The 18,487-nt window shown below is 35.7% G+C and overlaps 1 protein-coding gene across 2 annotated transcripts in view; it reads left to right on the top strand.

Annotated features, from left to right (window-relative positions):
- Positions 1–18,487, top strand: part of LOC139127734 (tyrosine-protein phosphatase non-receptor type 12-like) — a 321,808-nt gene that overhangs the window by 52,681 nt on the left and 250,640 nt on the right. For both annotated transcript variants that reach the window (XM_070693624.1, XM_070693623.1), the window contains exons 2-4: positions 1,367–1,469; positions 1,925–2,001; positions 6,236–6,373. In XM_070693624.1, the coding sequence (XP_070549725.1) occupies positions 1,367–1,469; positions 1,925–2,001; positions 6,236–6,373 (318 nt within the window). The remainder of the gene's footprint in view (positions 1–1,366; positions 1,470–1,924; positions 2,002–6,235; positions 6,374–18,487) is intronic.

The raw sequence follows: 18,487 nt of genomic DNA on the forward strand, positions 1-18,487 counted from the left end.
TACTCATGTTAAGTAAAAATTATTCTTCTGTGAAACCGCCTGCCCAGTTTTATCTGAAATTTTGGTTGGATGTTTGCAAGGGTGTTACCCTTTTAATTGTTGAAATTACAACAAAATTGAGAAAAAATACTATTTTGGGACAATTTGTCATTTTGGGTCAAAAAAATCGTAATATTTTCTTTTTTAAAGCCCCTGGACAGACAGCTTTTATATTTGGTGTACAGATGTCCAGGGATGACAATAGTTAGATGTGTGGAAGTTGTCCTGAAATATACAAATTTGTATACATTTTTAAGACAATTTTGTCATTTTTGGTCAAGAAAACTTGTTCTCAAAATTACTTGTCTGATAGCTTTGTAATTTGGTACAAAAGTCCAGAGGGATGTTATTAGATAAATTTTCTGCTCAAAGTGTTGGGAAACCCCCAAATTTTTATATTTTAGGTAATTTTCTCAGTTTGTGACCATACATGACCTACCGGGTACACAAACCCAGGATATGTTGTGAGACAGTTTCGAAGGCTGTGAACATAATTTTGTCATATTTGGTATCAATTTGTAGTAAAATTTGATCCAGAAAACAAAGCTGAGGTAAATTTTTTCATTGCGGATCAATTTTTGCAACATTTCCATGTAAGACACACAAGAACTGATGAGAAATTTGGATCCAGGATAATTCCAGATGTCGTAATCACCCCCACAGTGGAAGGCATTTCACTATCTGTAACTAATTTAAGTGCTGTTTACATTGGAATGATAGCACTCATAGCATTATTAAAAATCCCCAAGGTTGTAAATACATTTCCTGCCATCTGGCCTTATGTAAAACATGGTCAACCAAGGGGTGGAATATTCGATATTCAGGAGGGTGTAGGGTCAAGAAGATTGATGAGGTACTATTACTTTTTACCATATCTCTTGTACATTTTTTCCACTCTTTATTTTTCCCCACTCTTCCAACCTTTTCTTTTTGTCAAGCCTTCTCTGGCTAATTTTGTTGTTGACATTTGCTTATGTATGTAGGATCTGCTTGTCCCATTGCTATAGAAGTTGATATGCATGTTCCTAAAGATGACCTCCAGTACCTAAGTTGCAGACCTTATTGCTTTTGTCATTCTTGTTGTTCTATATTTCTTGAATGGACCAATTCAATCGAATGTGAGCACACTGTCCTTGATGGTATTTTTTATGAACTTCCGTAATTAGGCCATATATCAAAGCTGAATGCACTGCACTTGTTTTGAACTTTTGAGTTACATTACACTTACTTAGTATCAGTTGTGCTGAAATTGTGATGAGCACGACTTTTATCATCGTTGCAATAAATGAGTGGAAAATTGTTCACCTTTTAATATTTTTCCTTGCAGAGTTTGAAATATCGTTCTGTGAAATATAGAAGAGAAAAGCCAAGTAAACATGGTGAATTGGAAATAAATATGAAGAAGAACAGATATAAAGATATACTTCCATGTGAGCATTACATGTGCTTAATTTTAATTGTCTGTTTATTTATAAGTACTCTGTATAATTATCTAGGACATAGTTGATTAGTGCTATTCAGTTGTATACAGGTTTCTTAAGTACATCCACTGACTAATGATGATATTTAAAGTCTTTCTTTGTGTATTTGTATCTATCTGTCTATTTGTATCTGTCTGTCTGTATATACTTAAATTTACAAGGCTATTACAGAAGTGTATCTGATAGGCCATTTGTCTTATTAGGAAATTAAACAATCATAGTACTGGGCATCTTGGGATCATGCATGTATGGTATGTGCACACACGATAAAAGGTTTATTAAATAAGTATAAAACACTATAAAAATATGTTCATTTGGCAACATATGCATCACCCTGTTTTGCAGTTGGTAAAATAACAGATTTTGGCTCCAATAATATATTTTCTCTTCATCTTTTACCACAGTTGATGAAACCAGAGTTGCTCTTCCAGAGATAGCTGATGTTCCAGGTTCAGACTACATCAATGCAAACTTCATCAGGGTAAGATGACTGCCTTCATTTATGATAGAGGTCCAGTAAGATATAAGAAATAGTTAATTAACACTGTATATGGTCTTTAAAGGAAAACATTCCAGTCTACCACATTCAAAACAGGACAAACAATCCTCTATGTGACCTCAAACATTACACTTCTGTTTTTTACAGATTATTCCCATACCAACTGCATTGATGTAGTCTGAAAGTAAGCTTTCAGCATTTTTAGTCCCCACGGACACCGTCCGGGGGGACTTATAGGTTTGGTCGTGTCCGTGCGTGTGTGCGTCCGTGCGTGCGTGTGTGCGTCCGTGCGTGCGTGCGTCCGTCCGTTCACGCAGATATCTCAGAGATGCCTGGAGCGATTTCATTCAAACTTGGTACAAGGATTACTTCATATGTCATACAGATGCACGTCGATTGGTTTTGTGATACGATCCAATATGGCTGCCAGGCGGCCATTTTATTACGATTTTTTCATGTACAGAGCCATAACTCAAGCATGTTTCAACTGATTTTATTCAAAGTTGGTACAAGGACATTGACCAATGTCATAGATATGCACGTCAATTTTTTTTGTGATACGATCCAATATGGCCGCCGTGCGGCCATTTTGTTACGATTTTTTCATGTACAGAGCCATAACTCAGGCATGCTTCAACAGATTTTATTCAAAGTTGGTACAAGGACATTGACCAATGTCATAGATATGCACGTCAATTTTTATGTGATACAATCCAATATGGCCGCCGTGCGGCCATTTTGTTACGATTTTTTCATGTACAGAGCCATTACTCAGGCATGCTTCAACAGATTTTATTCAAAGTTGGTACAAGGACATTGACCAATGTCATAGCTATACACGTCAATTTTTTTTGTGATACGATCCAATATGGCCGCTGTGCGGCCATTTTGTTACGATTTTTTCATGTACAGAGCCATTACTCAGGCATGTTTCAACAGATTTTATTCAAAGTTGGTACAAGGACATTGACCAATGTCATAGCTATACACATCAATTTGTTTTGTGATATGATCCAATATGGCCGCCATGCGGCCATTTTGTTACGATTTTTTCATGTACAGAGCCATAACTCAGGCATAACTCAACCGATTTTATTCAAACTTGGTAAAAGGACATTGACCTGTGTCATGCACATGCACATTGATTTGTTTTGTGATACGATCCAATATGGCGGCCGTGTGGCCATTTTATTACATTTTTTCATGTCCAGAACCATAACTCAGACATGTATCAAGCGAATTTATTCAAAGTTGGTACAAGGAGATTGACCAATGTCATACATATGTACATTAATTTGTTTTGTGATACGATCCAATATGGCTGCTGTGCTGTGATACAATCCAATATGGCCGCCGTGCGGCCATTTTGTTACGATTTTTTCATGTACAAGCCATAACTCAGGCATATCTCAACCAATTTTAATCAAATTTGCTACAAGGACATTGACCTATGTCATACATATGCACATTTATTTGTTTTGTGATACGATCCAATACGGCCACCGTGTGGCCATTTTATTACGATTTTTTCATGTCCTGAACTACAACTCAGACATGTATCAAGCGAATTTATTCAAAAGTATTTTTATCACAGACCTAATGAAGAGGACTTTATCCTCTCTGAGGACCTGTAATCAAAGTACCCATTAACAAGTGGGGACTGTGTCATCAACGATGACTTGTTGTAATGCATTTCTGTTAGAAATACTTTTGATATTGTGTGGGAAGCACTTTTAGTTCGTACATGAAAATAGGAATACAACTTTTTGTTACCTTCGCTGTTAGTGACACACAGCTTATCTAAGATGGATGTGTGTCATCGCCCGTCGTTAAGCGTCCATCAACATTCCAAGCTTCTTCTTCAAAATGGCCAGTCTGATTCCCTTAATATTTTGAGTACAGGTCATCAGTGTATAACCTTACTCAGATTTGTTTCCAATAGTGATGAAATATGCAAATTTATATTTTTAGGCAAATTTTGCTATTTTGGGCAAAAATAATCATCTCCTTAACGTCTGGTCAGACAGCTATAATGTTTTGTATACAGGTCCAGTGTTCTCACCAGAAAAAAAATTGTGGGACATTTTGTGCCGCTGACCAAAACAATGCGGGACAAGAGATGATTTTTGTGAGACAAGATAAACATGTTTCAAAAAGTCAAACTGCAAATACGAACCTTATTCTATGCATGGAAAAAATAAAGGACTCAACAACTCATCCAGCTTAACAACGTTTTTATAAACACTCGGTAAACACATCAACTGATATTGGGACTTTTGTTCTTTCCAGTGTGAAAGTGCACTGATAAAGTGAACTTTTCCATTTCGGGGCCCTCTACTATAATAGTTGCTAGAGTGTCCAGCCGTTCAGCACCAAGTTGATTTCTGTCACACTCAGCAGAAGGAACAGGCCAAATCAGTGCTATGGCATCTATTTAGATTAGGAAACATAACCCTACGATGTTTGTAAATAATCATAACATATTAACATGAAATTTCGGTCGCCAGCCAAGGCTACAAATTTTGCCAAGTGATCGAAGCATGGGCGTAAAAAAAGACGTCCATGTTCTCACGCATGAGTTCGCAAAGAATAAGTACTTATCACATGCACAAGCCAAGAATTGATAATTTTTTGCAAAATAAGAGAACTTTTCTCCAACTATTCCACGTTTAAACTTCTGAACTACTTTTGGAATAATATCATCAATCGGCAGTGGGCAAGTTGTCAATGATTTCCAGTCGTAGTTACTCGGTCGCTTGGGTGAGGAACGGAGCACATGCCTGATGACATCGCACAACACGTACCTCCCGCAAAGTTTATTCACGATTTCAAACATGGCAAAGACCTAAAAAATTATCTCAAACAAAGCTTTGTTATTTTTCGAGAGCAAAAATCGACTGAACGGCACAAACATTATGGCATCGGTGACATGGGTTTAAGTACACCCTCTGACGGGCATTGTTTCTAGATTGCCTCGGTTTCAACCAGGAAGTGTTATTACTCGCGTCAATCATTTACGTCCATGGTGAGAAGTATTGGCTGTATGGATACACATGATGTGGCCAAATGTGCGCCACTATTTGGCGTGCACAGCCCAGAAAACCGCGACAAAACAGAAATATACGCGAGAATGTCACGGAATCGGGGCCTGGTGAGAATGCTGCAGGTCCCTAGGGATGACCTTATTCAGATTTGTTCAAATTGCGATGAAATATGGAAATAAGTATTTTTAAGGCAATTTTTGTCATTTTGGATCAAAAAATATATTTAAAAGTTTCTTCTTCAAAACTCATGTCAGACAGCTTTGATTTTTAGCATGTAGGTATTTAGGGATGACTTATTCCAAATTTGTTCAAATTGTGGCGTAATATGCAAATTTGTATTGTAAAGCAATTTTGTCATTTTTGTAAAAAATTTCTTTTACCAAAGTCGCTTGTCTGACAGCTTTTATATTTGGCATATTTGGTTTATATTTGGTTTATAGGATAATCAAAATGTGATACATTCAAATTATCTACAATTCTGTACTTTTGGGAGAATTTTTGCCACTTTTGGTAAACAAATTTGTTTATCTAAAACTTGCTTGTCTGATAGCTGTGATATTTGGTATACAGGTTCCTACAGATGAACTAAATGTGATATATTGAAATTATGAAGAAATCTGCATATTTTAGGGGCAATTTTTGCCATTTTTGGTCAAAAAATTTCTTTCTCAAAAACTACTCGTCTCATAGCTTTAGCAGACATGTTTTTAGGGATGATCTAAATGTGATATGTTTCTCAAAACATGCTTGTCTGATAGCTTTGATATTTGATATACACGTTCCTAGGGGTTATGTTAATTTGCTTTGTTGAAACTATGATGAAATCTGTGATTTTGTATTTTTGGGGGAATTTTTGCCATTATTGGTCCAAAAATTTGTTTCTCAAAAACTGTTCATTTAATAGGTTTGTTGAATGTTCTCAGGGAAGTTCTTAATTTGATATGTTCAAATTATGATGAAATCTTCAACTGTGTATTTTTGCAGCTATTTTGACTTTTTTGGTCAGGGCACCCTGAAATGAGCTATCAAAGATTCCACTTTCTTCATCAACACATGTGTCACAAATAGTTATTCATTACATAACACAGTGCAGCTGTATCGGCCATTAGGTCGCTTGTTTGTTTTTAGTTCCCACAATAAAGATCTGAAATGTTTTTAATTCTTTGTTTCAGGGGTTAGATCATGAGACAAAAGCCTACATAGCTGCCCAAGGACCACTACCACATACTGTAAATGATTTCTGGAGAATGCTTTGGCATTATCAAATCGGTGTAGTTGTAATGACATGTAGACTTGTTGAAATGACAAAGGTAAGTGTAACACTTTTAGCTCACATTTGGTATATGTATACCGGTATATACCAAAGACAGCTTATATGGTAAGTTGGCATTGTCAGTATATCTGTATATCTGTCTATCTATCTGTCTGTCTGTCGTCTGTCTGTCTGTCTGTCTGTCTGTCTGTATGTGTGTATGCATGCATGCATACATATGTACATAAATGTATGTATATATGTACGGATGTATGTATATCCGTCCACATCAAACTCTGAAACTGCAGCACCTACCATCTTATTTGGGGTACAGGTGCACAGGGGTGGAGATGTGAATTTGTTTAAATGAACATGTAAGTGTCAAAATATGCAAATGAGGTAAATAAAATGGAAATCCAGCAAAGTGTTAAAACTCTGTAACCACAGGCCAGATTTGGTTGAAACTTGGTATGCAGGTTCTTTATGGTGACTTAGTTAGATTGTTCAAATTGTGGTGAAATTTTCATAGTTGTATTTTTGGAGCAATTTTTCCCATTTTTGGTCAAAAAATCTTCTCTGAAAGTGCTCGTCCCATTGCTTTGAAACTTGGTATGCATGATTTTAGGGTTGGCTTCTGTCAGATTTGTTAAAATTGCGGTGAATTTTTAGCTCATATTTGGTATGTATATAAATACCAAAAAGAGATATGGTGAGTCGGTGGCATCTGTATGTCTGTATGTATGTATGTATGTATGTATGTGCGGATGTATGTCCGTCACACGCAAAAGCTCCCAAACAGCCACACATACCATCTTGGTATTTAATGTACAGGTAGACCCAGGGGTTGAGATGTGACGTTTATCAAATGAACATGTCAGTTTCAAAATATGCAAATGAGGTAAGAAAAAGGGGAAATCCTGCAAATGTGCAGGAGTGGTGGCAGTAACTGAAACAGCCCACACATCTGAGTAAGAGGTTTATGACCTTTAACCTATTTGTATGCAGTGTACCTTTTAAGTGTAGGAGTGGTGGTGGTAACTGAAACAGCTTATGAGTCATTTCCTGTAATTGTTCATGAATTGTTACATATTGGCAGACCTGCTCAAACTAAGAGGGACTGAGTTGAAACATTCCTCTGCTATGCATGTTGCTAAAGTTGACCTCCAGTACCTAAAGTTTCAGATCTTACTTACTTTTGTCGTTCTTGTTTTTCTGGTTTTAATATTTCTTAAATGGACCAATTCAAACCAAATATGAGCACACTGTCCTTGACGGTATTTTTAGCTACTATAGACTATAGTCTATAGAAGCTATTGGGATGGGTATCCGTCCGGCGTCCACCGTCAGTCTGTATGTATGTATGTATGTATGTATGTATGTCCGTTTGTGAGGCGTCCGTCCACTCAATATCTTGAGAACCGCCAGTACTTACTGATTTGATATTTGTTAGTCCCCACGGACACCGTCCGGGGGGACTTATAGGTTTGGTCATGTCCGTGCGTGCGTGCGTGCGTGCGTGCGTGCGTGTGTGCGTCCGTGCGTCCGTCCGTTCACGCAGATATCTCAGAGATGCCCTGGTCAATTTCTTTCAAACTTTGCACAAGGATAGTACCCTACCCCATACAGATGCACGTCGATTTGTTTCACAATGCGATCAAATTTGGCTGTGTTAGAGGACTTTTTAGTTTTCACCTCCATAGACTCCCATGTATAAGGCAGTGTCCATAGACTCCCATGTATAAGGCAGTCCATAGACTCCCATGTATAAGGCAGTCCATAGACTCCCATGTATAAGGCAGTCCATAGACTCCCATGTATAAGGCAGTCCATAGACTCCCATGTATAAGGCAGTCCATAGACTCCCATGTATAAGGCCGAGAAAAATAAAAATTTAGTTTCTCATCGTATTCATATTGCAAAAAGGATGCAGTGACACAGTTTTCAGTCCCAACGGATGAAGTCCAGGGGGCTAATAGATTGGGTCATGTCCGTCCATGAGTCCATCCGTGAGTCCATCCTTTCACGCAGATATCTCAGATCTTTTGACAAAATGTCACGTGACCTCGGTGACCTTTGACCTCAAATATACATATTTGTCCATAACTCAGGAACCACAAGTGGTACACCCTTCATATATGGTATGATGGCACAGCTTATGACGCCACATATTGTACCTCATTAATTATGTGCATATCTAATTTTGAGCAAGCCAATAGAGCTAGAGGTCTGATTTTTGGTATGTAGGGATAACTTAGCAATAAAATTTTTTTGACAAAATGTCACGTGACCTCGGTGACCTTTGACCTCAAATATACATATTTGTCCATAACTCAGTAACCACAAGTGCTACACCCTTCATGTATGGTATGATGGGACACTTTATGATGCCACATATTGTACATCATTAATTATGTGCATATCTAATTTTGAGCGAGCCAATAGAGCTAGAGGTCTGATTTTTGGTATATAGGGATAACTTAGCACTACAATTTTTTTGACAAAATGTCATGTGACCTTGGTGACCTTTGACCTCAAATATACATATTTGTCCATAACTCAGTAACCACAAGTGCTACACCCTTCATATATGGTATGATGGGACAGCTTATGACGCCACATATTGTACCTCATCAATTATGTGCATATCTAATTTTGAGCGAGCCAATAGAGCTAGAGGTCTGATTTTTGGTATATAGGGATAACTTAGCAATACAATTTTTTGACAAAATGTCATGTGACCTCGGTGACCTTTGACCTCAAATATACATATTTGTCCATAACTCAGTAACCACAAGTGCTACACCCTTCATATATGGTATGATGGGACACCTTATGACGCCACATATTGTACCTCATTAATTATGTGCATATCTAATTTTGAGCGAGTCAATAGAGCTAGAGGTCTGATTTTTGGTATATAGGGATAACTTAGCAATACAATTATTTTGACAAAATGTCACATGACCTTAATGACCTTTGACCTCAAATATACATATTTGTCCATAACTCAGTAACCACAAGTGGTACACCCTTCATATATGGTATGATGGGAGACCTTATGATGCTTCATAATGTACCTCATTAATTATGCATATATCTAATTCTGAGCAAACCCATAGAGCTGGATGTCTGTCATACATATGCACATAGATTTGTTCTGTGATAGGATCCAATAAGGCCGCCATGTGGCCATTTTATTACGATTCTTTCATGTCCTGAACTACAGCTCAGACATGTATCAAGCAAATTTATTCAAAAGTATTTTTATCACAGACCTAATGAAGAGGCCTCTATCCTCTCTGAGGACCTGTAATCAAAGTACCCATTAACAAGTGGGGACTGTGTCATCAACGATGACTTGTTGTATACATTATAAATATGATTTTGAGAAGCCTATTTTTGTAAATTTTTTGATATTGTTGAAAATAAGCAAATTAATGCCAAAAAAGGTGTTTTTGGCAAAAAATCTTCTTCATAACCGCTGGTCAGACAGCTTGTTATTTGGTATACAGGCCCTAGGGATAACCCAACTTAAATTTGTTCAAATTGTGATGAAATATGCAAATGTGTATTTTTAAGGAATTTTTTTGTCATTTTTGGTCAAAATTTGACTTACATTGTATGTGAACTTGTACTGTATAAACCCTATCACTTCACGCGGGAAAAATAATTAATAAGATTTTAAATAATTGAATTAATTAGGAATTCATCAAGCCAAAATAATTTTAGTGTAGAATTATTAGAAAGTTCAACTTTTTTGACAGTTCATAGTGAAATGCTTACCATCTTGGAGGATTAAAACATGTAACCCTTTTCCTGCCAAGTCCATATTTCACCACCAGGTCAAGATGGTTAAAATTAATGAAACAAAATGTATTTCATATGATGTATTTTACATAATAATGTACATTTGAAGGCCTGTTGAAAACATAATACTGTAAAGTTGATTTGTTTTTGACTAAAGATGCTGTAACATACCAAGCCAAGTGGGTGAAAATCCGTCATGTGTTGGCTCAATACCGCATTTTAGCTCCGCTGTCAGCGACGCGGAGCTTATCAAATAGGTTGATTTTCCGTCGTCGTCCGTTGTCGTCCGTCGTCCGTCAACAATTGCCTTCTCCTCTGAAACCGCAAGTCCAATTGCTTTGAAATTTTATATGCAGTTCACTTGGGTGACCTCACTTAAGTTTGTTCAAATTGTGGTGATATTTGCATATTTGTATTTTTGGGGCATTTTCTGCTGTTTTTGGTAAAAAAATCTTCTTCTCTGAAACCGCTGGTCCGATTGCTGTTAAATTTAATATGCAGTTTACTTAGGATGACTACAGTCAGATTTGTTCAAATCGTGGTGAAATTTGCATATTTGTATTTTTAAGGCAATTTTGTGATTTTTGGTATAAAAATCTTTAAAAATCTTCTTCTTCAAAAACTACAAGTCAGATAGCTTTGATATTTGGCACATATGTCCCTAGGGATGATCTATTTCAGATTTGTTCAAATTGTGCAGAAATATGCAAATTTGCATTTTTAAGACAATTTTTGCCATTTTACGTCAAAAAAATGTTTTTTTTTTTTTAAAAGTACTGGTCTGATAGTTTTGAAATTTGGTATACAGGTTTCTATAGATGAACTTAGTAATATTTATTGAATTTCTGATGAAATCTGTAATTTGTATTTTTGGGGCAATTTTTGCCATTTTTGGTCAAAAAATGTGTATTTCCAAAACTGCTCATCTGATAGCTTTGAAATTTGGTATACAGGTTCCTACAGATCACCTTAATGATATTTATTGAAATTATGATGAAATCTGTAATTTTGTAATTTTGGGTTAACTTTTTTTCATTTTTGGTCAAAAAATGTGTATTTCCAAAACTACTCATCTGATAGCTTTGCAATTTGGTATACAGGTTCCTACAGATCACCTTAATGATATTTATTGAAATTATGATGAAATCTGTAATTTTGTAATTTTGGGGCAATTTTTGCCATTTTTGGTCAAAAAGTGTGTTTCTCAAAAAGTACTGTTCTGATAGCTTTGAAATTTGGTATACAGGTTCCTACAGATCACCTTAATGATATTTATTGAAATTATGATGAAATCTGCAATTTTGTAATTTTGGGTTAACTTTTTTCATTTTTGGTCAAAAAATGTGTATTTCTAAAAACTACTCATCTGATAGCTTTGCAATTTGGTATACAGGTTCCTACAGATCACCTTAATGATATTTATTGAAATTATGATGAAATCAGTAATTTTGTAATTTTGGGGCAATTTTTGCCATTTTTGGTCAAAAAGTGTGTTTCTCAAAAAGTACTGTTCTGATAGCTTTGAAATTTGGTATACAGGTTTCTACAGATGAGCTAAGTAATATATATGAATTTGATGAAATCTGTAATTTTGTATTTTTGGGGCAATGTTGCCATTTTTGGTCAGAAAATTTCATTCTCAAAAAACTACTCATCGGATAGCTTTGGTTGACATGTTCTTAGGGATGATCTGATGTGATATATTCAAAGTATGATGAAATTGTGTATTTTTGCAGCTTATTTTAGCCACTTTTTTCTGGCCATTGCATTGAGCTATCAAAGCTTTCCACCTTCTTCATCAACATGTGTCAAAAATAGTTACTCTCTACATAAACACAGCGGAGCTATATCGGCCGCTAGTTACTGACTTGACTGATGGGGAAGTGATACAGTTATTACTGTCTGGCAGGAAAAGGGGTAAAGGCAACTTTCCTGAATCCCAACTTTGACATATTCTGAACCGTCATATATTGTGCTCTGTATGTTATCTAAAAGAAATTGCTCATAATAGTTTGTCATGATAGGGTGGTCAAATAAATAGAGATAGAGAAAGTTCTAATTTCCATTTATGGTTGACTTGGTAAGGATAAAATAAAATTACTTTTGAGGAAAAAAATAGAGTGGTCAATTAAAAGAGTGGTCAAAGTGATGGGGTTTTTATGGTAAAGCTGGGCTGTAAGATTCCTCATGTGCTATTTATAGCAATTATGCAATCTGTGTAAACAGTGCAATGAAAGTGTTACATGATTGCTTATGCTTTTGATGACCTTGAACTTCTTAAGTTTCAAACATTTGTCTCTTCTGTGTGCTTTCTTTGATTACCTACAGGCTCAACTTATTCACAGAACTTATTTGCAATGTTATTTGAAAGTTAAAATGTGCTTGGTTTAATAGGATGAAAATACTGATAAATATTAAACCAGCTGAAGATTCCTTATAACCTAACAGATATGCTGTTTTTTTGACGTAAATCTTGATAAGCAAGACTTGTATACTTTAATTAGAAATGTAATTAACTCTCATTTATTAGCTACTATAGACTAATATAGTCTATAGAAGCTATTGGGATGGGTATCCGTCCGGCGTCCACCGTCAGTCTGTATGTATGCATGTATGTATGTATGTCCGTTTGTGAGGCGTCCGTCCACTCAAATATCTTGAGAACTGCAGTACTTACTGATTTGATATTTGTTGTGTAGATAAAATATATGATTTTGAGAAACTGTTTTTATTAATTTTTTGATATTGTTGAAAATAGGCAAATTAGCGCCAAAAAAGGCGTTTTTGGTAAAAAATCTTCTTCATAACCACTGGTCAGACAGCTTTGTTATTTGGTATACAGGTCCCTAGGGATAACCCAACTTAGATTTGTTAAAATTGTGATGAAATATGCAAATCTGTATTTTTAAGGAATTTTTTCCAGTTTTGGTCAGGCCATCCTGAAATGAGCTATCAAAGATATCCACCTTCTTTATCAATACATGTGTCTCAAAAGGTTATTCTCTACATAACACAGCAGAGCTCTGTCAACTGTTGGGTCGCTTGTTTTTTCAAAACCGCTGGTCAGACAGCTTCAATATTAATTGGTTTACAAGTCCCTAGGATGACCTTAGTGAGATAATTCATACAGTCAGGAAATACTTAATTTTGTATCCATGTCTATAGTAGCTTCAGGGACTTTGGCCCTATGTTTAATATTTGTATTTTTGGGCAATATCCCTCATTTTTGGTCAGTAAACCATTTTCTCCCAAAGTTCTTGGTGAATTGCTTTGAAACTTGATATGCTTGATCCCAGGGTTGACTGCTATCAGATTTGTTCAAATTGTGGTGAATTTTCATATATGTATTTTGGGGCAATTGTTTTGCATTTTAGGTCAAAAATAATTTTCTCTAAAGTAAGAATTCTGACTAATTTGAAACTTGGTCTGCATGTACCAAGGGGCAACCTCGGGTGAGTGTCTTTAAATTATGGTGAAATTTTCATTTTGTATTTGTTAGGCAAGTTTTTTTTGGCTCCTCAGTTTTATATACTGAGGAGCTATTAGAATTGAAAACTAGAAATGGCGGCGTCAACTTTTACTTCCTTCTGTCAAGACTTCCTTCCGTCAAGATTTGGCCAGCTAACTTCCGTCTGTGTGTCCATGTGTCATGTGATACACTGCGGCGTCAACTTTTACTTCCTTCTGTCAAGACTTCCTTCTGTCAAGATTTGGCCAACTAGCTTCCGTAGATGTGTATCTGCGATTTTACGACATTAACAGCTGGGCTTGATGTGGTCTTGGTCTTTAAGGTAATATGCACCTCGAAAGTGAAAGACTTAAACTTTTGCTCATACTTTCCTTAGTGAAACTTTGAACCATTCTCTTACCAAAGCAAGAATAAAAATCAGGGGTCACCGTGCAAACTTTGGTACTAGGAGAGACAAATAACTTCAGATTTCTCGATATTTGAAATTCAAAATGGCCGCCATCCCTGTGTTAACTCTATGGGAAAAAATAAAATTTTCGATTTTTGAAAAACTAAGACGGTGAAAACTTTTCTTTCGCCAAGAGCTTCAAAATGAGCCCCCAAGTAGTAGGTCAGAAGAAAATTGATAAAATTTGAAGGCCCGAATTTCTGTCCCCGAGGTGCGTTCTACCTTAATCAGCTACATGCTCTCAGTTACACAACACACCAGGGCCACTCCATGAATGTCAGACAGAGAAACAAACAAATCACCACACTTTGCAATGTCATGTATCTTTCATTTTTATTTGTGATGAACAGTGAGCGTGAAAGTTCAGGTAGCTTTGGGAATTGACCGGCTAGACCAGCATCATATAAACTTACATGTTCAAAATACATTTGTAAATGTATTCGTGGAGTTCCTGATTGGACTCAATGGTGCACTGCAAGAACCTTTTCAACATAACGATTCTAATAAAACATAAAAAAAGACAGTTTGTTACAAGGCATCCTTTTCACTGAAACACTTGCAAACATGATTATGATGTGTTCTATTACTTGTAGCTCATTTCATTTATACCATTTGGACAAATTTTTCACTATTATTTCTATTTTTAGCTTTAAGGTATTTTTAGCTCCCATAGCCATATGTATATATGGCAATGGAAGCTATTCTTATAGGCTAGGGAAATGTCTGTATGTATGTATGTCTGTATGTCTGTGTGTCTGTATGTCTGTATGTCTGTATGTCTGTATGTCTGTCCGTCAACATCAAAAACTCCAAAACCGCTGTACATTTCATCTTGATATTTGGTGTGTACATGGATGATGGGCTGTAGATGAGATTTTGTTCAAATGAAGTTGTCATTGCCAAAAATATGCAAATTAAGTGAAAAAATGTAAAAACAGTCAAAATTGAAAAAACTCAATAACCACTGAGCAGATTACATGAAAAAATTAGCATGTAAGTACTTTGGGCTGACCTGAAATGATTGTGCACATCTTGGTTCAGTATCTTGTTAAAGTTGTAACAGCTCTAGTACTTTCTCTTTCGTTCTGTTTTTGAGGTATACTGTGATGAGAATGTTCCCTTACAGTATTTCATGATTCGATTCATCTGTAAGAACTAGGATTGCAATAATTAGACCGTTGTAAGCAACAGATAACTTATCATTGTGTCCAATTGTCAGGAATTCCCAAAATTGTTTAATATGTAGATTCACTGAGACTGGACAAGCGAAAATTTAAGCCTTCCTGAACTTTCAAGCTCATTTGTTCATCACGAATAAAAAAGAAAGATACATGACATTGCAAAGTGTAGTGATTTGTTTATGTTTCTCTGTCTGGCGTTCAGTGGAGTGGCCCTGGTGTGATGTGTAACTGAGAGGTGTAGCTGATTAAAGATATAAACAAGACCACATCAAGCCCAGCTGTTAATGTCGTAAAAATCGCTGATACACAATACCTTGGCTAATTAAGTTTTGCAGCTTGATCGGATTTCACTCTAACTGGCTGTCAACTTCAATGTGTTTTTGGTACATAGAGAAAACTATGGGAGCAAAGTTTTTCGACAAAATGTCACATGACCAGCCACTTCCTGTGTTAATTATGCACATACCTAATTCTGGGCTTAATAATAGAGCTATAGTTCTGATTTTTGGTATGTAGGGATAACTATGGGATACAATTTTTTTGACAAAATATCACGTGACCTTGATGACCTTTGACCCCAATATACATATATGTCCATAACTCAGTAACCACAAGGGCTACACCCTTCATATTTTGTATGATGGGAAACCTTATGACGCCACAACCTGTACCTCATTAATTATTTACATATCTAATTTTGGGCAAGCCAATAGAGCTGGAGGTCTGATTTTTGGTATATAGGGATAACTATGGGATACAATTTTTTGACAAAATGTCACGTGACCTCAATTACCTTTGACCTCAATATAGATATTTCTTCATAACTCAGTAATCACAAGGGCTACACCCTTCATATTTGGTATGATGGGACACCTAATGATGACACATCCTATCCTCATTAATTATGCATGTATCTAATTTTGGGCCAGTCAATAGAGCTGGAAGTCTGATTTTTGGTATATAGGGATAACTATGAGATACAATTTTTTTTGACAAAATATTATGTGACCTGGCTGACCTTTGAACCCAAATATACATATATGGCCATGACTCAATAACCACAAGTGCTACACCCTTCACATTTGGTATGATGGGAGACCGTATGGTGCCATATCCTGTACCTTATTAATTATGCACATATCTTATTCTAGGCAAGTCAATAGAGCTAGAGGTCTGATTTTTAGGTCTGCTGTCAGCGACGCGAAGCTTATCAAATAGATTGATTTTCCGTCGTCGTCGTCCGTCGTCGTCCGTCGTCGTCCGTCAACAATTGCCTTCTCCTCTGAAACCGCAAGTCCAATTGCTTTGAAATTTTATATGCAGCTTACTTGGGGTGACCTCACTTAAGTCTGTTCAAATCGTGGTGAAATTTGCATATTTGTATTTTTGGGGCATTTTTTGGTGTTTTTGGTAAAAAAATCTTCTTCTCTGAAACTGCTTGTCCGATTGCTTTGAAATTTGATATGCAGTTTATTTAGGGTGACTTCAGTCAGATTTCTTCAAATCGAAAATTTGCATATTTGTATTTTTAAGGCAATTTTTGTCATTTTTGGTAAAAAAAAATCTTTAAAAATCTTCTTCTTCAAAACTACCAGTCAGATAGCTTTGATATTTGGTACATATGTCCCTAGGGATGATCTATTTCAGATTTGTTCAAATTGTGCAGAAATATGCAAATTTACATTTTTAAGGCAATTTTTGCCATTTTTGGTCAAAAAATGTATTTCTCAAAAAATACTGGTCTGATAGTTTTGAAATTTGGTATACAGGTTTCTATAGATGAACTTAGTAATATATATTGAATTTCTGATGAAATCTGTAATTTTGTATTTTTGGGGCAATTTTTGCCATTTTTGGTCAAAAAATGTGTATTTCCAAAAGTACTCATCTGATAGCTTTGAAACTTGGTATACAGGTTCCTACAGATGAACTAAATGATATTTATTGAAATTATGATGAAATCTGCAATTTTGTATTTTTGGGGCAATTTTTGCCACTTTTGGTCAAAAAATGTGTACTTCCAAAACTACTCATCTGATAGCTTTGCAATTTGGTATACAGGTTCCTACAGATCACCTTAATGATATTTATTGAAATTATGATGAAATCTGCAATTTTGTAATTTTGGGGCAATTTTTGCCATTTTTCGGTCAAAAAATGTTTCTCAAAAAGTACTGGTCTGATAGCTTTGAAATTTGGTATTCAGGTTTCTACAGATGAGCTAAGTAATATATATTGAATATTTGATGAAATCTGTAATTTTGTATTTTTGGGGCAATTTTTGCCATTTTTGGTCAAAAAATGTGTATTTCCAAAACTACTTGTCTGATAGCTTTGAAATTTGGTATATAGGTTTCTATAGATGAACGAAATAATATGTATTGAAATTATGATGAAATCTGCAATTTTGAATTTTTGGGTCAATTTTTTCCATTTTTGGTTAAAAAATGTGTTTCTCAAAAAGTACTGGTCTAACAGCTTTGAAATTTGGTATACAGGTTTCTGTAGATGAACTAAATTTGATCTTTTAAAATTATGATGAAATCTGCAAATTTTATTTTTTGGGGCAATTGTTGCCATTTTTGGTCAGAAAATTTTATTCTCCAAAAAACTACTCATCAGATAGCTTTGGTTGACATGTTCGTAGGGATGATCCGATGTGATATATTCAAAGTATGATGAAATCTTCGATTGTGTATTTTTGCAGCTATTTTAGCCACTTTTTTCTGGCCACTGCATTGAGCTATCAAAGATTTCCACCTTCTTCATCACATGTGTCAAAATAGTTATTCTCTACATAAACACAGCGGAGCTATATCAGCCGCTAGGTCGCTTGTTGGTATATAGGATAACTATGGGATACAATTTTTTTTGACAAAATGTCACATGACTTCGATGACCTTTGAGCTCGATTTCACAAATACTACTGTAGCCTTTCATCTTTTTGCATATTTATTTCTCTATTGCGCCTGTGCAGACAGAAAGATCATAAACATTTTGCTGAATTACTTAGTCGTCTCAGAGTTGGCCAATATACACAAGAAGATATAAACCTACTTCAGCAAAAGGCTGATGAATTTTCTGGTCAAGCAGATCAATGTGAAAATGCAATTCACTTGTATACTACAAATTTAAACGTTGGAAAAACACAATGAAGCAATTTTCACTAGAGTGCTGACAGAGAAATTACGGTGGCTCTCCTGCATTCCAATGCAGTAAATGGCGCTTACTCACTTTACCAGTCGCCTAATAATAAACCGCCACATA

The sequence above is a fragment of the Ptychodera flava genome, unplaced genomic scaffold (assembly GCF_041260155.1).
Source record: "Ptychodera flava strain L36383 unplaced genomic scaffold, AS_Pfla_20210202 Scaffold_35__1_contigs__length_1935909_pilon, whole genome shotgun sequence".
In the NCBI taxonomy this organism is placed as follows: Eukaryota; Metazoa; Hemichordata; class Enteropneusta; family Ptychoderidae; genus Ptychodera; species Ptychodera flava.